Source organism: Macrobrachium nipponense, chromosome 26, assembly GCF_015104395.2.
Source record: "Macrobrachium nipponense isolate FS-2020 chromosome 26, ASM1510439v2, whole genome shotgun sequence".
Classification (NCBI taxonomy): Eukaryota; Metazoa; Arthropoda; class Malacostraca; order Decapoda; family Palaemonidae; genus Macrobrachium; species Macrobrachium nipponense.
In genome coordinates, this window is record NC_087215.1 from 30,894,598 (window position 1) to 30,919,553 (window position 24,956).

At 37.2% G+C, this 24,956-nt stretch overlaps 1 protein-coding gene across 5 annotated transcripts in view; it reads left to right on the forward strand.

Moving 5' to 3' along the window:
* LOC135200142 (longitudinals lacking protein, isoforms H/M/V-like) overlaps positions 1–24,956 on the forward strand; it is a 69,032-nt gene that overhangs the window by 38,872 nt on the left and 5,204 nt on the right. For 2 of the 5 annotated variants that reach the window (XM_064228484.1, XM_064228485.1), the window contains exon 6: positions 8,939–9,244. The exons of the other annotated variants lie outside the window; for them this stretch is intronic. In XM_064228484.1, coding sequence (XP_064084554.1) covers positions 8,939–9,178 — 240 coding nt within the window. In that variant the 3' untranslated portion in view covers positions 9,179–9,244. The remainder of the gene's footprint in view (positions 1–8,938; positions 9,245–24,956) is intronic. 5 annotated transcript variants of the gene reach the window in all.

The window sequence follows — 24,956 nt, forward strand, 5'->3', positions numbered from 1 at the left end:
GGGCAGAGTTTCAGTTATCACATCTATAAGTTTCAGATTAGAAAGTTACTGTTTTATATAGTAGACCAAATAGCCTAGGGCTAGATATAAACAGTCTGGGTGAGACAAAAATGTTAGCCTAACTAAGAGTTATCATACAAGTCAGTTTCTGTTTTTATATAGCCTTTACCACAGGTGTTCCTAACAGGCGAGTATGCTAGCTATCGCTGGGGAAGGTTTGACAATAGTCCTGCAACTATACCCAGCATGTGTAGGGAAGTCACCATAGAATTTCACCCTAAAAAACATAAGTTCACACATAAGTTTCTTGTTCTTTGCTACCAAACCTAAAGGTATCTGGAATAAAGAATGAGGCCTTGAAACCTGTGGCTTGACCCTGGACCAAAAATGTTTTAAGTTGTTGGAATTAAAATGAGAGAGCTTTTCATCACCTGTCAATTTCTTTGCAAAGCTCCTTGAGGACGAGGCAGTGACAAGGCAACCAAAAAACAGGTTTAGACGTAGGAAAACCTTTTTAGGGTAGTCGTTGTTGAGTCCTCAAAACCATCCCACTTCCCTGACGAAAAGACATGGGATTTGGGTAAAGCTTCATTCTGCATTGGTCCTTGTTTGGTTGTATGTAAACATATGGCAGTACATATGCCTATAGCTACTTCTTCTTGCAGGTTTTGATGTAGATAAACTGGGTTTTAGCATTTGCTAAGGATATAAGAAAGTGTCCTTTTACTCTGAGTCCATTTGTACTCTATCACGTGTTATAATGTTTATCATTATGACACAATACCAGGCAACAAGGTCAGATAAAGAGAATTCTTTGACGTTAGTCTGGTCACCATGGAGCTCTGGATAGACCATGTAAAGGGTAACTCCTTGAGGACTCAACAGTGACTAACAAAAATAGGTAAGTATTTCCTATGTCAAAACCTATTTTTTATTATAATTTTTTTTTCACACACGCCCATAATCTCTTATAATTTTTTGTTCTCACACACACACCATAATCATAAGATACCTTATTCCATATAGTGCTCATCCATGTCACACCCATTTAACCCGTAAAGGAACATGCTCATTCCCTCTAGTTGAGCAGTTACCACAGGTCTCAAGTACACTCATTTAATTGGGTCCCATCCTGTCAAAACTCAATCAGATGGGTACAGGGATGGGAGCAGGGTAGTGTACCATGTGATTACTAGGATTGTATGAAAAAATTATTATTTTTATAAAGGATTCATTGCTTTTCAGTACAACCCCTTAATTGTAAGGTGCATCAATTTTTATTAAGGATGGAGTAGTAGAGATACGTATGTTCCCCTCAGAAGAAGAGGACTTGAGATCCTGAGGTGATGCATTTCACCTAGGACCTTTACAGGGGCTTGGCCTAGAGTTGGATTCTGTTATCCATTTAGTATACAGGCAGTCCCCGGTTTACAACATGGGTTCTGTTCTGACACCATGTTGCAAGCAGAAAATTGTCTTAACCCAAAATATCATAAAAAATTGTAAGAAAACCTTACTTTTAATCCTTTGGGTCTTTTGAAAACGATGTAAAATTTATTTTCACTTATACAACTTCCCCGGTGGTTACATATAGCTGTCGTCTCCTGATGTCACGGCAGAATTTGAAATTTGCGGTAGCGCTAATGGTTTGACAGGTGATCCCTCTACCCCCGCCCTCTACCAAGTAACAGGAACCATTCCAGCAAAATGTCAGAAGTTTCCTGCCGTCGGAACCGATAACACAGTTGCTCTGCTGGTTGGAATTTGGAATTGATCATCTTGGTTTTTCTCCTTTTGGTGATGTACCTTGAGTTTTCTGATCTTTTTGCTAGCAGCGCTAGAGTTATTTCAGTTTTGAAGAATTGTTGTCCTTTTTAGGAATTAATTTTGTTTTGTCACGATGTCTGACACCGGCTCTATTCAGTATAGGGTGTGTAGTAGTGGGTGTAAGACTAGACTTCTTAAAGCTTCACTTGATCCTCATTCTACTTGTGTTAGCTGTAGGGGACGTGAATGTTCTTTTGAGAATACGTGTGAAGAATGTAAGTCTCTAACATCTCAGGAGTGGAAAGCTTTTGAAAAGTATATGAGAAAGTTAGAAAAGGATAGAATCAGAAAGGCTTCACAGAGATCTAATTCTAAGTCGGTGAGTAGCCAGGATATTCCTCTGAATTCTGTTAATCCTGATCCTATTAACCCCGTAGTTGTTTCTCCTGCCCTCGACTCTGTATCTCCCGATCCCGATCCTGTGTCAGTATTACGAGCCGATATGGACTCGAAATTTGTCTCTTTCCTCACCACTATGCAGAAAATGGGTGAGACTGCAAGAAGTGGTACTTAAGTGTGACAAGTTACTTAGTGTTAGTGTAGTGGAGGAGGTGGCTGTTCAGCCCGTTCGTTCTCCTAGGTCTAGGCCCCTGTCAAACTCCCCAGATCCTGGGAGGAGGCATGCCGAAAACTGAAGGGAGGCGAGCGGGATCTGCTCCCGAGCAGTCGCCCCCTCAAGCAGTCCTGGAGCCGTATCCCAGGATGCTGTCGCTCACCATTGGAAAGGTGTTGCGAGGAAGTGTTTTTCGTCAAGCGACTCGAGTTCAGACGTCTCCTCTCATAGAGGCTGGCGTCATAAGACATCTAGACCGCTGAAAAGGTCTCGCGATGTTTCGCCTGCTGCGGTTCCCAAGAAGGTGGCGGCTGCCGAACCTTTCTGTAGTTTTTGGGAGGAGCCTGAAGCTTTTTCTCCGGCTGTTTCAGTTTATCGCCCTTCTCTCATAGAATTGGAGAAGCCGGACTCTCACACGCCTTCAGAGCCTTCCCCAGAGCCTCCTCAAGCAGTAACTCCTGCGGCTCCAGACGTGTTTGTGGCTCATCCTTCTACTCCTCCCGCGCCTTCTACGTCGGTGGATCCTCAGCTTTCGGTTTTAGACCAGATGAATGCCAAGTTAGGCAGTATTTTGGAGCTTTTTGGCAAGTCTCTTTCTTCCCCGAATGCGCTCCTGGCCGCCTTGCATCTTCCGCAGACTACTGTGCAGTCCTCTTCACAGGCTCCTCTTCAGTCTCCTCTTCAGGCTTCTATTCAACCTCACGTTTCGGCCTCAGTCCAGGTGCCTGTTCAGACTCTCCATGTGACTCCTCTTCAGACGCCGCTTCAGGCACCAGGTCAGACTCCTTTCCTGACTCCTTCTCTGGCGCCACGTCAGGCTCTCGCTCGAGCGCCAGCTCAGCCGCCAGCGCAACCGCCAGCTCAGCCGCTCGGATTCGCCTCAGTACAGGCGCAGACGTCTTCTCCTGCTCTCTTGCAGCCGCCTCGGGTGCTTTATGGTGTGACTTCGCCGAACAGGATTCCTCTTCAGATGGAATGTTCTCCAGTTTCTTCGAAGGAAGCTTCGGATGTGGAAGAAGAAGAAGAAGTACTTACAGAAAAAGACAAGCATTTGTCGGGGTATAAGCAACTTTTACGATTCTTTGTCGACAACTTTGGAGATTCTTTTGCGCCTTCTGTCCCAGTTTCTCCTGGTTCGCAGTGGAAAAAGGACAGTAAGCCTGACTCCTCGTCCTCGTTCACACGTCTCGTCCTCTCGATTTCAGCTAAGAAGGCTATCAAGAAAGTGAACGCTTGGCTTTTGGAGAAGAGAGAACAGGGCAAAAATGTTTTCTGCCTTCCCCCTTCGAGACTTTCGTCAAGGAGCCATGTCTGGTATGAAGGATTTTGCCTCTGTACTTGATTGTATTGATAAAGGCATCTGTGATGGAGCTTCGGAGCTCGCTGCCATTTTCGCCTCTGGAGTGTTGAAGAAGAGGCAGATTTGGTGCTCCTTCTTGTCGAAAGGGGTCTCATCGAACCAGAAGTCCGCCTTGCTCTTCTCTCCTTTGGACAAGAAGCACCTTTTTCCGCAAGAGATTGTGAGCGAGATCGCTCTGTCAATCGCTCAGTCATTGACACAGAAAGCGACTCAGGATCTCTTATCACAGTCAGTGAAGAAGCCCAGGAAGATTGCTCCGGTACTTTCTGCTTCTCGGAGTGCTCCCACTACAGAAGCCCCTAACCATTTCAAGGTAGAGCTCCCGTTAGATCTTTCTCTAGGTTTCGGGGGAGAGGTAGAGCCTCGTCTAAAACCACTCCCTCTTCCATCAAGAAGTAGGCTCGTAGTCCTCCGCACAGCAGTAGGAGCCAGATTACACCTTTTCTGGCAGACCTGGTTTCATCTCGGAGCGGATCCTTGGACGGTTCAGGTCCTGAAGGAAGGTTACATCATTCCGTTCAGCAAGCACCCCCCTCTCACAGAATTTCCTGTGGATTTATCCGCTTACTCGGAGAACTCCGAGAAATTTGCCGCCCTCCATCAAGAATTTCCTGCTCTATTGGCAAAGAGGACCATAGAGTTAGTGGACTCTCCTCAGGAACCAGGATTTTACAATCGCCTTTTCCTGATAAAGAAGGCCTCAGGAGGTTGGAGACCGGTGTTGGATGTGAGCGCCCTGAACGTCTTTGTCCTGAAGACAAAGTTTTCTATGGAAACAACCCAGTCGGTATTAGCAGCTCTTCATCCAGGAGACTGGATGGTTTCCATAGACCTTCAGGACGCCTACTTTCATATTCCGATTCATTCGGAATCGAGGAGATTCCTGAGATTCGTATTCCAGGGCCGGATTTACCAGTTCAGGGCCCTCTGTTTCGGCCTGTCGACAGCTCCACAAGTGTTCACCAGAGTTCTGTCGTCAGTAGCAAAGTGGCTTCATCTGGACGGGATACGGATCTCCATGTATCTGGACGATTGGCTTCTCAGGGCAAGTTCCAGACAGAAGTGTGTGGAGGACTTAGAAAAGACTTTAAGGTTGGCAGACAGCCTGGGATTGTTAGTCAACAAGGACAAGTCGTGCCGCACTCCCTCTCAGGAGAGAGTTTATTTAGGAGTGAGACTGAATTCAGCTCTTTTTCAGGCTTTTCCGTCTCATCGAAGGATCGACTCTTGCCTGAACAAGATAGAAGAGTTTCTCTGCATACATATATATCAGTTGTGATATATATGTATGTAAAATTTTATGCTTTCAAAGAGAGTGGAGAACTTTGTGAAAGGTCTCTAAATTGTTGAAATACACATTGACCTGCTGACTTGAATGACAAAAATGACATGCGTATGGCTTTACGGAGATCAAGAAGCCCTTTGTGTGGCTTGTAGCAACAGCAGTAGACTGGGACTGTAATTAATTTAGATTTACTAGATACCAGCAAAGGAAGGTGGTTACAAAACAGAGGGGAGATTTATCTAATTTTGTATGCATATTTATATGAAGGTTAATAAAATTGAGGTAATGCCAGAGATATATGTATTTAAACTTCGGCAGTACAAAAGGAGTTACATATACTTATCTAATAAAGATTTATGCAGTCATTATGAATATGAATTATTGGAAATGTGCCCAAGAATTGAATGGTAGAGTACGCAAAGTATCAAAAATCACATGATTATCCTGAAATTCAGTGACCCTGATGTACCATCCCACATTATTATTTAAGATGAGAGAATACAATCCATCATTTTGAGCCAAAGCCATTGCAATTTTACAACTGCTTTAAGTATAGCCTTCCATGTAGAAATATGAAAATATGTGGCACATGCCATGAGAAAGGTGCATCGTCATAATAATTCTCCCTCTGGTAAAAAATGTGAAAGAACTAGTATCTTTTTATCCTCGTGTTGGATGCAACACCAAAATACCAGTCTCTAATAGATAAGAAGTACCAGTCCTTTGTTTAAAGACCTTCATGAAACATGTGCTGCTGATTCAGCAGAACAGAATACATCAAGCAGATGAAATTTAGAACAAATGACACTCGAGTTTCACTATTCCTTCATCAAGTATAAAAGGATACGGTGGAACCTCGGTTTTCATACTCCCTGGTTTACATGTGATTCGGTTTTCATAGACTTTTTCCAACGAAATTTTGTCTCAGGGTTTTGTATGTTTCCTAGGATTTCGTACACTCGGAAATGCTCTGTCCGGGACCTGCCGCTTGACTAGGCTCTGTACCGAGCACCCAAACAAAGTATCCCATCTTCTCTTGTGACCCATTCTGCCTTTGTATTTCATTGAATGAACATCACCTCGTGCACAAATCCGCATCACCGCATTTGTTTGTTGTGTTTTGTGCTTTTTTTTGCAAGTGAAACTGATTGTAGTACAAGCCATCATGGGGCTAAAGAAAGTTCCAAGTGCCAGCCCTTCAGGAAAAAAGGCCAGAAACATGATAGAGTTTAAGAAAGAACTTGTAGCGAAGTGTGAAAGTTGTGCATTTGTTGGTAATCTCGCTAGGGTATATGGCAAGTCAGTGTCGACAATCAGCTCCATCCTAGCGAAGAAAAATGAAATTAAGGCAGCTGATGTTGCCAAAGGGGTCACTTCATTAACAAAACAGAGATCGCAACTAGTGGAAGAAGTTGAAAAGCTTCTGTTAGTGTGGATCAGCGAAAAACAATTCGTGTTGGATAGGTTTGCCAAGGGAAGGAATCTCTTGGGGGTGTAAATAATGGCAGAAACCCACACCATTATGACCACCGAGGAGGTAAGCTGAGGCCTTGAGCTGCTGTGCTGATATGGTGCAAACCAGAGATGTGCTGGAACAAAATTCATCCCAAGAAAGCAGGGCCCAAGGCTAGAGAGTCAACACCACCCTTGGCAGGAGCTAAGAGGCAGTGGCAGAGTGCCTACAGTGTAGGCCATCGAGAGGTAAGCAGTGGAAGTAGCCAGATTGGAAGCACAAATATCAGGACAGGGTCACTTGGATGCCATAATGACAGGATGTACCAACCCTGGGTAAGAAACAGTTCCATTGAAGGCCATTGGTACTTCCTTTTCTCTGGGGTAGTAAGGCAATAAGCAAAATCTGAGTTGGCAGCAACATTACAACCACTACCTTCTAACTCCCCATGTTTTGAGCCACAACCTCCACAGGTATGGACATAATAGTCCAAGATGTTGTGCTGTCCAGTGACACAAGCTGTTTGATTGCAATGGAAGATGACCTGGCCTGGGATGGGGTGTCACTGGGTTAGGGATGCTATGATACATGTACTGGTGTTCTTGAGGGCTGTCACTCACAAAAATTTGTAGCAAACACTGCTGCTTCCACCAGCCTGGGTTGGAAGTGAATGTCTTTTGTTCAGAGGGCATAATGTGGTCAAAAGGAACTTACTTCAGTGAACCCAGAAATCAACCTTGAAAAGCAATAAGGATTGGATAACTATTCAGAGCCTGCAAAGGAAGGTAGATGATTGTCAGTTCCTTCACAATGTACTTACTTGATAAATGCAAAAAATAAAAAAGGGGCAAAGGAAAGGTTAAAAAGGAAAAATACCTAGCATTAGGCAACACTAGCACAAAACAGTCATGCAAGACTGTTTGGGAGTGTTGCCACTAAGTGAATGCTACCAATTCACACAACCGAATGAATGGCTGTAGATGCCCAGCAAGGGGGAGTGGATGTATATTTTTAAGGAATCGGTGTGTGTGACAGTGATGAGTTCTACACAGAGTAAGGCACCTTATAATTAATGAGTTGTAAGAAAAGAAATGCATTTTTAATACGGTTCTGTTATTTTTGGTAGGTTATTGCATATGTCAGATTGTCAGATTGAAAGGCTGTAGAAGTTTCAGTTCTCTTATTTATAGAAAACACCAGATAACTTTCTTAAACCCCAATATAGACAAAAGTTTTGAGAAACATTCCTTGTTGGATTTTTAATAATTTGTTATGTCATTAAGCATAACAAATTATTAAAAATGTAAAAATGCAAACCATCTTGGACCAGATTTGTGAAGTGTGTAAAGAAAAGTTTTTGATTAAGCTTGTTGATAAATATCAAATATAATTCTTTTATATCTGCCACTACTATTGATAGTACACCTTCCCACTTCTAAAGCTCTGTTATGGTTGTCCATCTTGTACTTTAGCCATGCATTTCACCTAAACTTGTACATATACATACTCCCTCTTCATTTATGGTCTTTGTATGTCTGTTCTTGACATTTTTGTTAGTAAACCTTTAAAAAATTGTGTTGCACAGTTAAGGGAACATAGCTGTGCCTATCCCTCTTCAAAATTTATATCCGTTCCACTCTCGCCTTAATGATATATGTTACCACGTGCTGAATACTCAATTGAAATTTGGTAGAAAGTGCTTACCCTTGAGGTGATACATACAGTACACTTGTCAGTATGCCTTATGAGTATGTACTCAGAGAATTGAATTACTGGGTGAGTAGACATAAAACTATAATATAAGAGACTATTGTGAATAAATGTACCAGAGAGAGAGGAAATACCAAAAAAATCAGAAAGAAGTAAGGAAAAATTGCTCATACATCAACTGGGTAAAGTGCACACAATTTCTGACTCAAATTCCAGTATATCTCTTTTTTTTAGTTTTTAATGCATGATCATTTTGCATGTCGTTGGCCTGTGAAACTTTAATATCCGTAATCTCAATACTGTATTGGTATGTCAAATATATTGTATATGGATGAGTGTTATTTTAAGCATATAAATCAAGTAGTAATGTGTTGTTTGAAGAGAGAATGAACAAATCTCTATACTCACCATTTTTTGAAACACATTCTTTTGAAAACAAATGCTGATTGTATTAGCCGTAAAACTCTGTGCATTCTGTAACTACTGTAGTCTTCAGGTCTGGTTTGCTAAATAATCGTGACCTATGTGTTTGGCTTTTTTATTGGTGTTTATTTAAACACCATGAGGAAAATCTGTAATGTTAAATTATTACATTACATTATTTAAGTTTTGTTGAATCAGAATTTTTCATTGGCTTAATATGAATAAAGTAGCTGTAAGGAACACTTTGAAAAAGTTCTCATTTCTTGAAAGATATTCAGAATCATTTGATTTTTGTAAAAGCTTAGACAAGTTCATCCCTCTTGGCAGGTGATGAAGGGCCTCGATAGTCAAGCGGGCAAGAAAAGTCAATACGCAACTTATAAGAAATTTCAGTGCACCTCCTGCGAGTACACATGTGATCGGAAATCCTTCCTAGCCAAACACATACGGATTCACACAGGAGAAAAGCCTTACGCCTGTCCTGTATGTCCCTATCGTTCCTCTCAGCGCTCAAACTTAAAGACCCACATATTTAGCAGACACCGAGACCCTGCGCTGCAGCTTTAGTTTGGTCTAGGATGGAGATAGTTTTCCTCAAGGAAGTAACAGAGGGAAGTCTTACTAAAATATTGGGTAAATAAGACTACTATTATTGTTGCTTCCATTTTCTTCAAGACTTGGAACTCTTTTAACACAGCAGGTTTGAAACTGTACTGTACAAATGTAATACTATATACCTTCTATGAAGTTTTTGTGGAATAATTTAGTCTTCTGATGAATGCTGAAATTGTTGTCATACAAGAAAAAGGGGAGTTTTAAAAGTGAGATCAGTACAGGTACTATAAGAATTTTATGAGATACTGTGTTTGAAATAGCCTGCTGAAAGTGTGTAACAGGTTTTTCCCAGCATGGAATTGTGTTTGTTGTCATTTATGGAGTTTTGTGTAGATGTTGCTCAGCTGTTTCAAGAATGGACTGCTGCTTTGGAAAAATATCTTAATACCAATTTATAGTCTTTGTGTATGTGCCAACATAATTAATTCTGTAAATCTTATGATAACAACACATTGATTTTTTTGAAAATGATAAATTGACTCTTGATCAGTCATCTTTCTGGGTGGTGAAGGATTTGTTACTATCTCAATGCTATATACTAGATCTAAAAGCCATGTCTCCTGAATGATCATCTACACTAATGAAACAATGAGGGTATTTTTCAATGCTTAACAGTGGTGTCTGGTTCCATCTTTTAGTAATCTTACTTTCTAATTTATACAACATAGACCCCAAGGGAATAGTATTTCACCTCCAGTGTGCCTTGCTTGACACACTGCATGTGGAAATAAAGGTTCCTTGCAATATCCCTTCAGATCCCTCCCCCCATCCCCATTTCCTCCAGCTCCATCACTTTCTGACTTATTTCTCAGCCATCCCTTCCTGTCATCCCATGTAACACCAGCTTCTAGAATTTTACTTGGCTCCAGTTATCCTCTCTAATTTCAGTTAGGGATACCGTAGGTCCTTTGACCTAAACCTTTTGAGAGAGGCGAGATGTGCCTTAGTGGTCTCATTAAGTAACTTAATATTTCAGCACTACATACTAGTATGTATACATGTTATTTTGTATTCTTTCACTTGCAAGTAGAGCATTGCCTCATTTGTTCCCTTGATTTGACTATGCGTTACATTTTTCATTTAATAGTTTTGTATATATATAAGAGGTAGTTTCACCATGTTTAGCAGAATTTTTTAATTAGTACAAAATTATTTTTATTTCAGTAATGGCTATGTACATTTATGTAGGCCGTAGCAGGGTTGTTTGTATTATTTCCAATGAAGGATGACAGGCTTGAGAACAAAGCCTAGTACAGGAATATTTCTTTTTTCTGCTTTGTACTGTGATAAATCTGTGTAATTTAATTTGTTATTATGAACTCTTCTGTCATAAATAGCCATCATCAATGTAAAACATACCCATATTCACCAGTTTGAAAAGTAGAAGGTTCCCAATGCATATGTTTTAAATGTGTGGTAAATGTATTGTATGTTAGCAATTTTAATGATAAAGAAAAGAGTGATTACTTCGTAGGAAATTTCCAGGTTACTGTATGTGGCAGAATTTCATTCTCTGCATACACTGGGGACAAATTTACATCTACTGTCATCATAGTAGTGATTAGTGTATTATTTTGGGTGCATTGGCTTCCTCATCCTCAACAGCTTGTTCCACTCCCCACCAAGTTTCAGTGCCAAAGGTCCACGACACTGCTCCAATGCTGCTTCACTCCAGGTTGGGGCTGCTTTCATAAGTTTATGAGGGTCTGACAGTTAATCAGCATGTAGCCTTGTATGTTGGTTCTTGCTTGCTGTTCTTGACAATCATCTCTTCCACTTTCCTCTGTCTTGTCCAATTGCCATTGACTCATACCTATCATATACCATAAAAAGGCAATTCTCAATGACAGAGAAGCTGTCATGCTTCGGAAGGTTCCATCAAGGTATTTCTGTTGGTGCTGCTTCTCAGTCGTCATCTGAATCTTGCTATACCTAGGAACTCTATCTCTTATTGGCTATGGCATTTTGTTTCACAGGCATATGTTGAGGTGTCTTGAGAGGACCTTTCTTTGTTCAAGATCAAGGCTATTAAATACATTTAATTTGGAGCACTCTGCCATACTTAAGGCAGGTACTTTGCTTTACATGTACGTACTGTATAATACTTTTGCCAGAATTTATCTTGATGGTGTTCTTTGCATTGGGAAGGAACCACATTTATCCTTGTCCTCTTCATTTTCTGGCACATGTAGAGTCATGTGTATCCTGTATTACCAACCTTTTCACTTAATAGTACTTAGTGAGTGTGCCCTTGGTCTTCTTTTACTAATCCTCATTTTTACCGAGAAGCTTAACAAGATTAAACATTGCATTTGCTACCAAACTGATTTTCTTGGTAATGAAATGAATAAATAATAAGTAAATGGGTCTTACTTTACGTGGCTAGTTTAATCTTTAGTCTTCAAGCATTAACTTTTTACTGAAGTATCTCCTGAGAAAGAAGACAGGAGAAGAGAAGCTCAGAAAAAAAAAATTACAAGTGGTTTTATACTTGCATAGAAGGATTTTACATTTTCGCGCTTGTATGTCTAAAAATACGAATATGGGTTCTTGGTTGCATCTTTTGTTCATTCATATGTGGAACAAACCTTTGGTCTTATCAATAGGATATTTTCCAAGTGCCAGCTGGTAGCCAGTTAAAACAATCAAAGATTGTAAAGCAGGGAATCTGTGAGATCTGGCAACGCTTGCACATACTAGGTGAAAGCTGGTCAAAGACCACGCATTGAACCTCATGATGCTTTAGTCTTTCCTTAACTGCCTTAGGGAATAGATGCTTACACTTGACGTGTATTGTCCACCTCTAGCCGACCCTCTCTATCTCTTATTATCTCCTGGGTTGGGGAAAGACTAAAGCGTCACGAGGTCCAATGCGCAGTCTCTGACCAGCTTTCCCCTTGTACGCGCAGGCGTTGCCAGACCTCACAGATTCCTTGCTTTACAATCTTTGATTGTTTTAACTGGTTACCAGCTGGCACTTGAAAAATATCCTATTGTTAAGAACGAAGGTTTGTTAGCTATGAAAAATACAAATTGATTTTAAAATTTGTCAGTTTTTTTCACTTCATTGTTATAAACAACAGTGTCAGAGCCTAGAACGTATTCCACGATTACTGCCCAGAAGTGCAAAGCAAAATATCATACCCTAACTTCCCTTCCAAGAGTTGCCACACTTTATATCATGAGCGAGTGTTGCCATGTAACTCTTTTTTGTCTATTTCAGAGAGAGATTACACTTGTTTCCAAATACTAAAGTTATTATCTATGTAATATATATGTACTATATGTGTGTGTGTGCACAGTATCATACATCCAAATGTCTGAATCTTTGTATACCTGGTACTATGCAACAGTCTTGAATGGTCGTACTCCGTGTACCCCCAAACAGTTGGTAAAGAAGGGGTTAAGGAAGAACCAATTATAAAGATGTTTATTGCCCATTCTATCGACTATATTTTGGGACTGAACATTTTGCAGTTATTTCTTTCTCTGAATCTTCCTTCTAAATTGTGATTCAGACTATTAATGGGAAATGAAATACAAACAAGGTTGTTACAATGTAAAACAATTTTTTTTATACAAATCCCTTAATTGTACTTGTAGGACCTTCCTCCCTTTCCCTATCTTTTCAGATGAAAGATAGCATAGAAGAGTGAGATATGTCTGCCTTGCAGCTTAGTTGAGTTGGCTGGCATGTGTTCATTTGGAGATTTTATTTCTACTTTTCAAATTGCTGTTTGGGAGTGTTTTGCACAAATAAGGCTATTTATGGTAGGCAGCTTTTTATGTATATAAATGTTTTATTGCAAAAACACCATGATTCATCTTTTTTTCTCTCTAATAATTTTCTTGTAGTGTTTCCATAGCAAAGCTGAGGTCAGACTTTAATGACATTTTCCCACCTGATTTAGTCAGTTCTTCCAACTGTGCTGTAGGTATTCATTTTACTATGTGGAATTCTTTGTTCTCTGTTGTGTTGTGTGAGTTTTTAATAGGTCAGTTATTACGTAGATATTTTGTGCAATCATCATAGTCATTCAAGTTTTTATGTCACCTTTTCCCTCTGCTGATTTTCAACTGTAATGAGTTTTCTATTCTGTTTGTTTGTCTTGTGTACTGTCTACGTGAAAACCAATTTGGTTTAGGCTTTCATTTATATTCAGTTTCTATGACAATCAAATTTTCATATCTACTTCATAGATGACTTCTCTTCTTTCCTTATTGTATGTCAAACTATTTCACTGTTTGTTATCTCTGTTCATTTTTCAGCCTCTTTGCCACACATCCCCTTGACTTTTTTATGACATGATCATTCCCATGCATTCCAATTGTGAATCTTGGCACTTATGTTTCAGTCATCAAAGTTTCCTGGCTTTTTTTACATTAATCCGGTTAAACTACTTAATGATTTTATAATAATAATTGTGGATAAGTGTTTTTGCTTCCACCCATACACTTCACCTGTCACATCTTTACTGGCTTCCTTTCGGGCTACCATAATCGTGGTTTTAGTTACATTGATTTTCAGCCTTGTCTTCTCCATTCCAGTCTCCCTCTTGTAAACCTTTTATTATATTTTAGTTGCTAACACCAATCCACTGCAGTAGATTTCAGGAACCCCCTTCTACATTAGTTTTATATAGGTAACTTACCCAGTAATTAATTAGCTTAGAGGTTCTAATTTGACGGCAGCTTAAATTTTGAAAATTCACGGTAGTAATCGCCTTCTGTTTATGTGGGTAACTGGCCCCTGCCCTTTTTTGGGGCAAGAGAGAGGAAACTCAGCCAAGAGCTAAATTTTGTTTCTGCTGGCTTCAGATAAACACAATGTTGAAAATGCAGCTTGATTATGGTTTTTGGCTTGAGTTCATCCCAGTTTGATATTTTATGCCTTGGTAGCCTTCAGCTTTTGTTTTTTATTTTGATATTGACTCACAATTTTTTTCTGTAATACCCTAGGAGGCTTACTGATTTTGACATTTTTTTACTTGTTCTTGACCAGTAGACTTGTCAGATTCTAGTGCATTGAGTATTAGTTATTGCAGCCTCTGTTGATGAAGCATGCTATGATCCCCACACTTTATTTACAGCATGTAGGGGCAAAGTTTGCCCAATTAATTTAACTTGTAAGGAATGTAGTGGATGGGAGGAGAAAAGTGAAAATCGGTAGCTTCACGTTTCTAAATTAGGGAGGGATCGTAAAAGGAAAGCGGCTTCGAGAGCTGAGCCTAAGTCTTTAACTACACAAGACGTGACTGAGAAGTCAGCTATTGCTGATAATTGTATTTTCTCTTCCCCTGCAAAACCAATACAGACAGTCCCCCGGTTATCGGCAGAGGTTCCGTTCTAGGTGGGCTGCTGATGAGTGACAACTGCCATTAACCGAAACTCTGCCATTTATGCCGCTTATGGCGCCGATAACTGGTGGACAAACCCCATAAAACCGAATCGCCATTAACCAAGACCGCCGATAACCGGGCACTACCTGTATCTCCTATTTCCAGTCTTCCTCATAAACCACTGTCCCTTACTGTTTCTTACGCTCCTGACCTGGATTGCTATGCCAGCCTCAAAGACAAGTTAGATAATAAATTTGAATTGTTTGCTTCTACAGTGGCCCAAATAGGAGAATCCACAGTTTACCTTCCGTATTCGCTGGGGATGTGTACCAGACACCCCCCCCCCCCCCACCCCACACACACACACACAAATAGTTAAAATCCGCAAATACTTAGAACCCCCTCTGAAAATGGTTATAACTGCCTATCTTGAAAGTTCAAATACCAAATGCACATCACATATACCTTAAATAACATCCTACATCAAATTTACCTTAAATTAGTATCTTATAACAGTCAACCCCCGTATTCGCGTTCTCGAGATTCGCGGACTCATCTATTCGCAGATTCTTCTTTGGTCCATATCTACACATTATTCCCTGGAAAATCGCCTATTTGCAGGTTGTTCCGACAATAAATATTCACTAATTAGTGTATTTTGATGTAATTTTCATGACTAAATACAATTTATGATACAAAAAAGATTTACTAATTTTCAAAAACTATTAATATTGATTAATACTGTATTAACCCTTAAACGCCGACTGGATGTATTATATGTCGACTAAAATTGTCTGTCAAGTGCTTAATCCTTTAACGCCGATTGGACGTATTAAACGTCAACATAAATTGTCTGTCGGGTGCCGATTGGACATATGGTACGTCGATAAAAGAAGTTTTTTTTTAAATTCACGGAAAAATACTTACAGACCTACCAGGCGAAAACTTTTGAATCACGTGCTTTGGGGGATGCTGGGAGCTCATGGATCAAGGTGTTGTTTTGTTTACAATCATTACGCTGGCGCGCAAGTGCGAATTTCTTTCTTATCGCACTAAAAAGTATCAGTGACACATCTCAGAAAATATTTTGTCACTTTGGCATAATGTTTGCACCATTTTAAATTAGCCGTTACATAAAGTTTTGTATATGGAAATGTGCGCAGTTTCATGCACAATACAACCAAAAACAACCCATGCTTGTAGGTTTATCAGTTTTGAAATATTTTCATATAAATAACGATAAGTGCCAAAATTTCAACCTTCGGTCAACTTTGACTCTACCAAAATGGTCAAAAACAAAATTGTAAGCTAAAACTGTTACATTCTAGTAATATTCAATCATTTACTTTCATTTGGCAACAAATTGGAAGTCTCTAACACAATATTTCGATTTATGGTGAATTTATGAAAAAAAACCTTTTTCCTTACGTCCGCGCGGTAACTCTTCCAAAAAAATCAAAAATTTTTTCATGCGATTGTCGTAATGTTTGCACCATTTTAAATTAGCCGTTTCATAAAGTTTTATATATTGAAATTTGTGCAATTCCGTGCAAAATACAACTAAAAACAACCCATGGTTGTAGCTTTTATCAGTTTTGAAATATTTTCATATAACAATAAGTGCCAAAATTTCAACCTTTGGTCAACTTTGACTCTACCGAAATGGTCAAAAAACGCAATTGTAAGCTAAAACTCTTATATTCTAGTAATATTCAATCATTTACCTTCATTTTGCAACAAATTGGAAGTCTCTAGCACAATATTTCGATTTATGGTGAATTTCTGAAAAAAAAAAAACATTTTCCTTACGTCCGCGCGGTAACTCTTCCGAAAAAAATCAGAAATTTTTCCGTCCGATTGTCGTAATGTTTGCACCATTTTAAATTAGCCGTTACATAAAGTTTTATATATGGAAATGTGCGCAATTTCATGTAGAATACAACCAAAAATAATTAAAGGTTGTAGCTTTTCTCATTTTTGAAATATTTGCATATAAATCACGATAAATAGAAAAAAAAACCACATTCTGTCAACTTTGACTCTACCGAAACGGTCGAAAAACGCAATTGTAAGCTAAAACTCTTACAGTCTAGTAATATTCAGTCATTTACCTTCACTTTGAAACAAATTTGAAGTCTCTAGCACAATATTTAGATTTATGGTGAATTTAAAAAAAAAAATTTTCTTCCCTCCGCACGTGGATTCTCCGCCACAAATCTCCTAAATGCGTACGTCACATTCTCGTAATATTTGCTCAGTTTCATATTAGACGTTACATAGAGTTTTATATATGACAATGTGTGCAATTTCATGTAGAATAAAACAAAAAATAATTGAAGGTTGTAGCTTTTCTCATTTTTGAAATATTTGCATATAAATAAAAGTATATAAAAAAAATTCTACTTTCGGTCAACTTTAACTCGTCCGAAATGGTAAAAAACTGGAATTTATAGCTAAAACTCTTACTGTATAGTAATATTCAATCATTTATCTTCATTTTGAAACAAATTGGAAGTCTCTAGAACAATATTTAGATTTATGGTGAATTTTTGAAAAAACATTTTTTTACATATGCGCATTACGAATTCATGCATCATTTTGTGATAATATTTTCTCTGTGTTGCTTTGATCATTTTACAATGTGTTATATACCAAAATGATCACAATTTAGTGTACAATACAATGAAAAAATTAACTCGTTAGCTTTAACTGTTTTGCTCACAGAGTGATTTGAATACAATTATATATGAAATTTTTTTTTGCGCTATCATATATTGCATTATTTATATATGATAATGATATTTTTTTCATTTCTGATGGTTGCATAGTAAACTTCAGGCAATGACAAAAAAGGAGCCAAACATGAACTCTTAATCTTGAAAACTAAGCGCACTGTGATTTAAAAAAATATTTTTTTTTTCCGCTTCGGCGCTCACTCCGAGACCCCCTCAGCATACAGGAGACGATTTTTATTATACCCTTCGGCATTAAAGGGTTAATTGACGTACGATACATCGAGTACAAAAAGTTTTTTTTTAAATTAGGCCTAGTTTGCAAAAAATTTTAAATTACGTGCCTTAAGGGATGCCGGCAGTTAACGGATCAAGCTGTTTTGTTTACAAGCGTTACCCAGGCGCAAATGCGTGAATTTCTTTCTTCTCACACTAAAAAGCATCAGCGACACATCTCAGAAATTCTTTTGTCACTTTGTCGTAATTTTTGCACCGTTTTATATTAGCCGTTACATAAAGTTTTATCTATGTAAATGTGCACAATTTCATGTAGAATACAAAAAACAACCCATGGTTGTAGCTTGTATAAGTTTTGAAATATTTTCATATAAATCACTATAAGTGCCAAAATTTCAACCTTTGGTCAACTTTGACTCGACCGAAGTGGTGGAAAAACGCAATTGTAAGCTAAAACTCTTACATTCTAGTAATATTCCATCATTTACCTTCATTTTTCAACAAATTGTAAGTCTCAGCACAATATTTCGATTTATAGTGAATTTTTAAAAAAATCTTTTTCCTTATGTCCGCGCAGTAACTCTGCCGAAAAAATCAGAAATTCTTTCGTCAGTTTGTCGTAATGTTTGCACCGTTATATATTAGCCATTACCTAAAGTTTTATACGTATATGAAAATGTGCGCAATTTCATCTAGAATACAACAAAAAACAACCCATGGTTGTAGCTTTTATCAGTTTTTAAATATTTTCATATAAATCACGATAAGTGCCAAAATTTCTACCTTCGGTCAACTTTGACTCAACCGAAATAGTCGAAAGATGCAATTGTAAGCTAAAATACTTACATTCTAGTAATATTCAATCATTTAACTTCATTTTGCAAGAAATTGGAAAACTCTAGCACAATATTTCGATTTATGGCGAATTTTTAAAAAAAAAACCTTTTTCCTTACGTGCGCGCAGTAACGCTGCCGAAAAAATCAGAAATTCTTTTGTCAGTTTTCGTAATTTTTGCACCGTTTTATATTAGCCGTTACATAAAGTTTTATATTTGAAAATGTGCGCAATTTCATGTAGAATACAACAAAAAACAACCCATTGTTGTAGCTTGTATCAGTTTTGAAATATTTTTTATATAAATCACGATAAGTGCCAAAATTTCAACCTTCAGTCAACTTTGACTCGACCAAAATAGTCGAAAAATGCAATTGTAAACTAAAACTCTTACATTTTAGTAATATTCAATCATTTACCTTCATTTTGCAACAAATTGGAAAACTCTAACACAATATTTCGATTTATGGTGAATTTTTGAAAAAACTTTTTCCTTACGTCTGCGCAGTAACTCTTGCCGAAAAAATCAGAAATTCTTTCATTAGTTTGTCGTAATGTTTGCAACCGTTTTATATTAGCCGTTACATAAAGTTTTATATATGAAAATGTGCGCAATTTCATGTAGAATACAACCAAAATAACTCATGGTTGTAGCTTTTATCAGTTTTGAAATATTTTTTATATAAATCACGATAAATAGAAAAAATTCGACCTTCAGTCAACTTTAACGTGACCGAAATGGTCGAAAACTGCAATTGTAAGCTAAAACACTTACAGTCTAGTAATATTCAAACAATTACCTTCGTTTTGCAACAAACAGGAAGTCTCTAGCACAATATTTTGATTTATGGTGAATTTTTGAAAAAAACTTTTTTTTACATCCGCACGTTACAAATTCATGCATAATTTTGTGATATATTTTCTCTGTGTTGCTTTGATCGTTTTACAATTTGTTATATACCAAAATCATCCCAATTTAGTGTACAATACAACGGAAAAAATTAACTCTGTAGCTTTAACCGTTTTGCTCACAGCTTGATTTATACAATTATACATAAAAAAAATTTTTGCGCTGTCATATATTCCAATATTTATATATGATAATTATATTTTTTTCATTTCTGATGGTTGCCTACAAAACTTCAGGCAATGACAAAAAAAGGAGCCAAAAATGAACTCTTAATCTTAAAAGCTAAGCGTGCTGTGATTTTTTTTTAAATAACTTTTTTTCCGCTTCGGCGCTAACTCCTGAACGCCGCCGGCATACGAGAGACACTTTGGTAAATAGCAGCTCGGTGTTTAAGGGTTAATAAGTTTAATAAGATTAAATGGTATCATATAATAAAAATGATAATTCTCTCTCTCTCTCTCTCTCTCTGCCCCATAAAATACATATGTCATTGTGGTAACTCTCCCTCTGTTTTGGCTGGAAGTGTTAGAAGTGTATGTAAATATCTTTAAGGGTACTACTACATTTTATGATAAATAATAATTTACAGTACTAATTTTCAAAATTTATTAAGTTTAATGAGATTAAACAATAACATAAACATCCGTACTAACATCTCTCTCTCATCTCTCTCTCTCTCTCTCTCTCTCTCGTCTCTCTCTCTGTCTCTCTCTATCTTCTCTCTCTCTCTCTCTCTCTCTCTCTCTCTCTGTCAAGGGTAATGTAAGATATAGGTATTTGAGGTTATATTACTGTATTGTAAAGTGCTTTGGGATGATAGAATTGTTTACTATACAGTATATGAAATATTTGCAAATTATATTTTAATTTTATTTCCCAGTCTGCTTTCATTGAGATGCAAAAACTTTTATGTAATTATAGTATGAAAATAATGAAAAAATGAACAATAAAATACTAACATCATGTTTATCTATAGAACTAACTGTACACTGTTGTTAAGACCTCAGGTTTGTTAGCTATGAAAAATACAAATTGATTAAAAATTTGTCATCTTTGACTTATCTCAGAGAGAGATTTTGTAACTACAGTTATAGTATTATTAATTGAAAATATTAATAAACTTATCATACATACAAGTACCATAGAAAATTTCTCATCTCAGTGAGAGAGAGAGAGAGAGAGAGAGAGAGAGAGAGAGAGAGAGAGAGAGAGAGAGAGAGAGAGAGAGAGAGAGAGAGCTGGGGATGAGCACAGGCACCTAAACTGGCTGGGATGTGAGTAGGAGTGTTGCCTACATTTTATTTTATAAATATTTTTATGGTGATTTGAGTTACAGCATCAACAGTGGTAAAATATTCTCTTGTGTACTACTGTTATACTATGTGGGCTAATCATAGTGAACTAAACATGTAATGGAATACGGTACAATAAATCAGACAAAGCCAAAAATATGGCAACAATATACCTCTGTCATCTATTGTGAAATTTCTGGATTTGTTTATTTTCATGTTTTTTGTGTTTATGGTACAGTAATGTAGTACTATATTATTTTCATTAAAAGGATATGTACAGTACAGTACTGATATACAAGAAAGAGAGAGAGAAGATTACTTCACAGAAAATTTTATGCTACAAAAATGACAGCACAAGAATTTTTTAATAAATTTATGAGAGATAGTGAGGACTAGCCACAAAACTACGTAAGCCAAGAACGTAATGCAGAAATATTTTTTTTTATTATAAATGTATGTGTACATAATCATGAAAACACTAACATGACGTACCAACTAGCATTCTCTTTGCAGGTCGTGTCCCGTCGTTCTAAACCACCCACATATTTTAGATATTGTCTACACAATAGTACTATCCTAAAATACATATCTGTATAGTAAATATTTCAAAATCATCTTACAACACAGGAAAATATCAATACGTACTATATGTAAAATTTACGCCCAGTGCATTAAAGAAAGGTGCTGTAGGCCAAAGAAAATATGCGTTTGAATGATAGGGAATACTCAAGAGTAACAGTTGTAGGCTGGTATTTAATTTTCCAACATGACTGAGATGATAGTAGGGTGTTCTGGGGTGATAGTTAGAGGTATATTTTTGTTTAAACTGTCAAGTTTGGTGATGAACTGTTAAAATAGGCAGTTATAAGCATTTTAGCTGTGTATATAACCTACTTAAGAGTAACAATAGTAGGAGACTTTAATGTAAGGTTAATTTGGGTGTTTTGGGATGTATTTTTGTTTGAAATGTATTAAATTTTTTTTAGTATAATGATTTATATTTTTGTTTTAACTATCAAATTAAGCTGTGATATGTTAAAATAGATTGTTATAAGCATTTTAGTTTAAGGGGTACAAGGTATTTGGCAGTTACATACATACATATATGCCAGTTATAAGCATTTTTAGAAGGTATTTTTACATTTCTGTGGATTTTGCATTTCCACAATAGGTTCTGGAACCTATTCCATCGTAATTCTCTGGTTTGTTATGTTGTTTGTTGTACTGCACCCTGGGCAGGGCAAATATTTGTTAGCTTTGTTGACGATCGGGTGTTCCCTACATTGCAGTCTTTTATTAAGGTATATGCTTCATCAGTGATCGGAGTACTCCTTCACTGTGAAGTATCCCACTACAGATCCTGGCTATACTGCCATGCCACTAATTGGTTGAGAAGAGTGCCAACCAGAGGCAGTATCTAGCTCTCTCACCAGGTAAAGAACAACAAGTATTGTCCCAATGCTAGCCTTTTTTTTTATACTGTTCTCATTTCATTAATTATACTTAATGCTTTTGGGTACAAAATGTGCATGTAATTACTGGATAAGTTACTTATATAAAAATGACATTGTATACTTATCCAGTAATTATGAATAGTGCCCACCCTCCTCCCCTCACATGGAAATCAGAGCATAAACAAAATTGAGCTCTTGGCTGAGTTGTTCCTCTCTTGCACCAAAAGTGGGTGAGGCCAGTCGCCTACGTAAACGAAAGACGATTGCTACAGCAAATTTTCAAAAATTATGCTGTCAAATTAGAAACTCTTAAGCTAAGTAATTGCTGGGGAAGTATATAAACTTTATTTTATTATAAAAATGTAATTTTGTAGCTTAATCCATTGTTATTCTTGGGGCAACATTTATCTCAGATTATTTTAGTGTACCTTCCAGTGACTTTAGATCTAGTAATTTGATCAGTAAATTACTCAGTATACTCCTTTTTACTAGTCTACTGTCCAATTTCTTTTTCATTTCTCTAGAAGGCATCTCATGATAGAGCTCATTTTTGTGGTTGATTTCCTTAGTAAAAGGCAAATAAAGGAGGTTAGTGTTAGGAGCTTGCATATCTTTGTCTGCTCACTATACAAAGGAGTATATTTCGTTAACATTCCTGTGTTGGCAAAATTTTTCTTAATAGAATCTGATGGTCTCAAATTGGTAGATTTCCTTGAAGAGATGGGAGTCAAAATCATTAATTTAGGTTTTTGGAATGCCTCTCCCAGGTTCACTAAAACCCTAATTATGTATTATGGAAATGGTATTTGGTGTTTTTTAAAGGAACTTGGTCTTCTGGCTTTTAGCTGCTGTGCATTGTCAGTGTCATGTAGATTAGGAAGAGTTCATTAGAGAAAGACTGGCTTTAAATTTAACAGTTCATCAAGAGTCAAAGTTCTTGATGGAAGACATATATCAGGGCCTCCACTTGCAGGAACCCTTCTGTTACATTTAGGGCAAGCTATGAAGATTGTACCATTGGGGAAACAATGGTAACCTAACAACATATAAAAACTTAAGTGTGTTGTTTGGAAAGTTGGGAATATGCTAGAACAAGGAAAATTCTTTGACAATATTTTTAGGGTATGTGATGAATTGTAAGTTTTATCATGTAATTTTTAACCTAAAGATATATCACATAACTGCATGATTCATGGTTGTAGCACTGTGGGAATTCCATATTACAAATGACTACATTGCTGAGAAATATATCCAGAAGGCTGGAAAATAGACAGATCTTGTAGACTTAGCCAGTTTAAACATTTAGTAAGAGGAGATTAGGAACAGAATATAGTCTGACCTCTGAAATCCAATACTCCATGGTCTGGGATCTTTTTGAATCAGCCACCAGTAGTTCTTGGGCAGCCACAAGGGCAGTGTCCCATCATTTCAGTTTTGGAATTTTTTCAGATTTTGGATCTGAAGCTTTCTCCTTAAATACATATGCACAGTTTATTTCCATTGAAAACATTCTGTGAAACTTAAATATTATGCAGTATATACAAAAGAACTGTAATTTTTGTATTGTACTTTATACTTGTGTATTATCCAATCATGTGTATCATGCAGTCATTGAAATTTTGTCCAAACGCATGATTTCATTATATACATTGTGTATAGTGCAAGATGTATTTTCAGTATGTAGATTCACTAGACTAGGCCATAGCTTGGTTTCAGTAGATACCATTGAAAATGCATACTATTATATCAGGTAACTTCTTAACCAATATGTAAGTATGCCTAGAAGCCAGAGTTCATTAGCTTAAATGCAAATCTTCATACATTAAATCAGGCCTAACAACCTTGTGACTTATCTAAGAATTCCTCATTATTTCTTCTAATAATTAACAACAGCTTACTACTGCTTGCAAGACAGGCATAAACAACAGCAAGTAGTGACATAAACAGTCAAATAAAAAAACCGCCAGTTGCCGATTAAGTTACCATAACTAACACTCATTCATTAATGGTTGCATTACAGTTGTCGACTTGTTAAAAATTTGTTAATTTTCAGTGGTGACTTCCATAAGTAAAAATAGAATAAATGTTATTCATTGTTCACTCAGTGGAGAGGAGAGTGTTAAGAAAGTATGCTACTGAATATACAGTTGTAGCTGTGGCAGAATAAACAAATAATATGCAGGCCACAAAACATTTTGTAAGAGGCAAAAGGTACAGCTGATACTGGCAAAATCACTGCTTTATATCATTTAATTTACTGCATTTATAATCTCAAAAATGCATAGCAGTTACTAACTATTGGCTATGATGATGCCAGTAAAACACATTCAGTCAGCTGATGATTTTAAGAATGTAAACGTTAGCAGAATGCAAATGGCATGTGACTGCTATACTCATAAATTATGATACAATAATATGACAATAATGTATGAAATATAATTACATACAATATGTAACACAACAGTTTTACAAAAATTATCATTATTTTGAATACAACTGTAAAGGGTGTCAGGAGATCAGAATTTTGTGCTTATGAAGAGGCTTAAATTCCAACATAATGAAGGTATAAGCATTTCCAGAGAGATACTTATAGACCAGGTCAGATTTTCCTAAGAAATTAAACCTAATGAATGACAGTGATTATTCATAATCTTTGTTCTACTTTTGATAACACAGCACTATATATGTGGAATGAACTGGCAAGACTTTGTTTACATAAGGGGATTTTTAGGGTTGATTTCTATCATCCGGATTTTCTGTGGTCCAACAGGGGCCTGGTCGCAAGGGTGTCAGTTTCAAGAGGTCGGACTGTAGTAGATATGGAAGTAACAGGACAGTTAGGTACTTGTAGGAATGGCCAGATAGGCATGTGGAAAGAGCGTAGATAAGAACCCAAACCATGTGTGAATTCGGGAAAAAATGCAACAGATA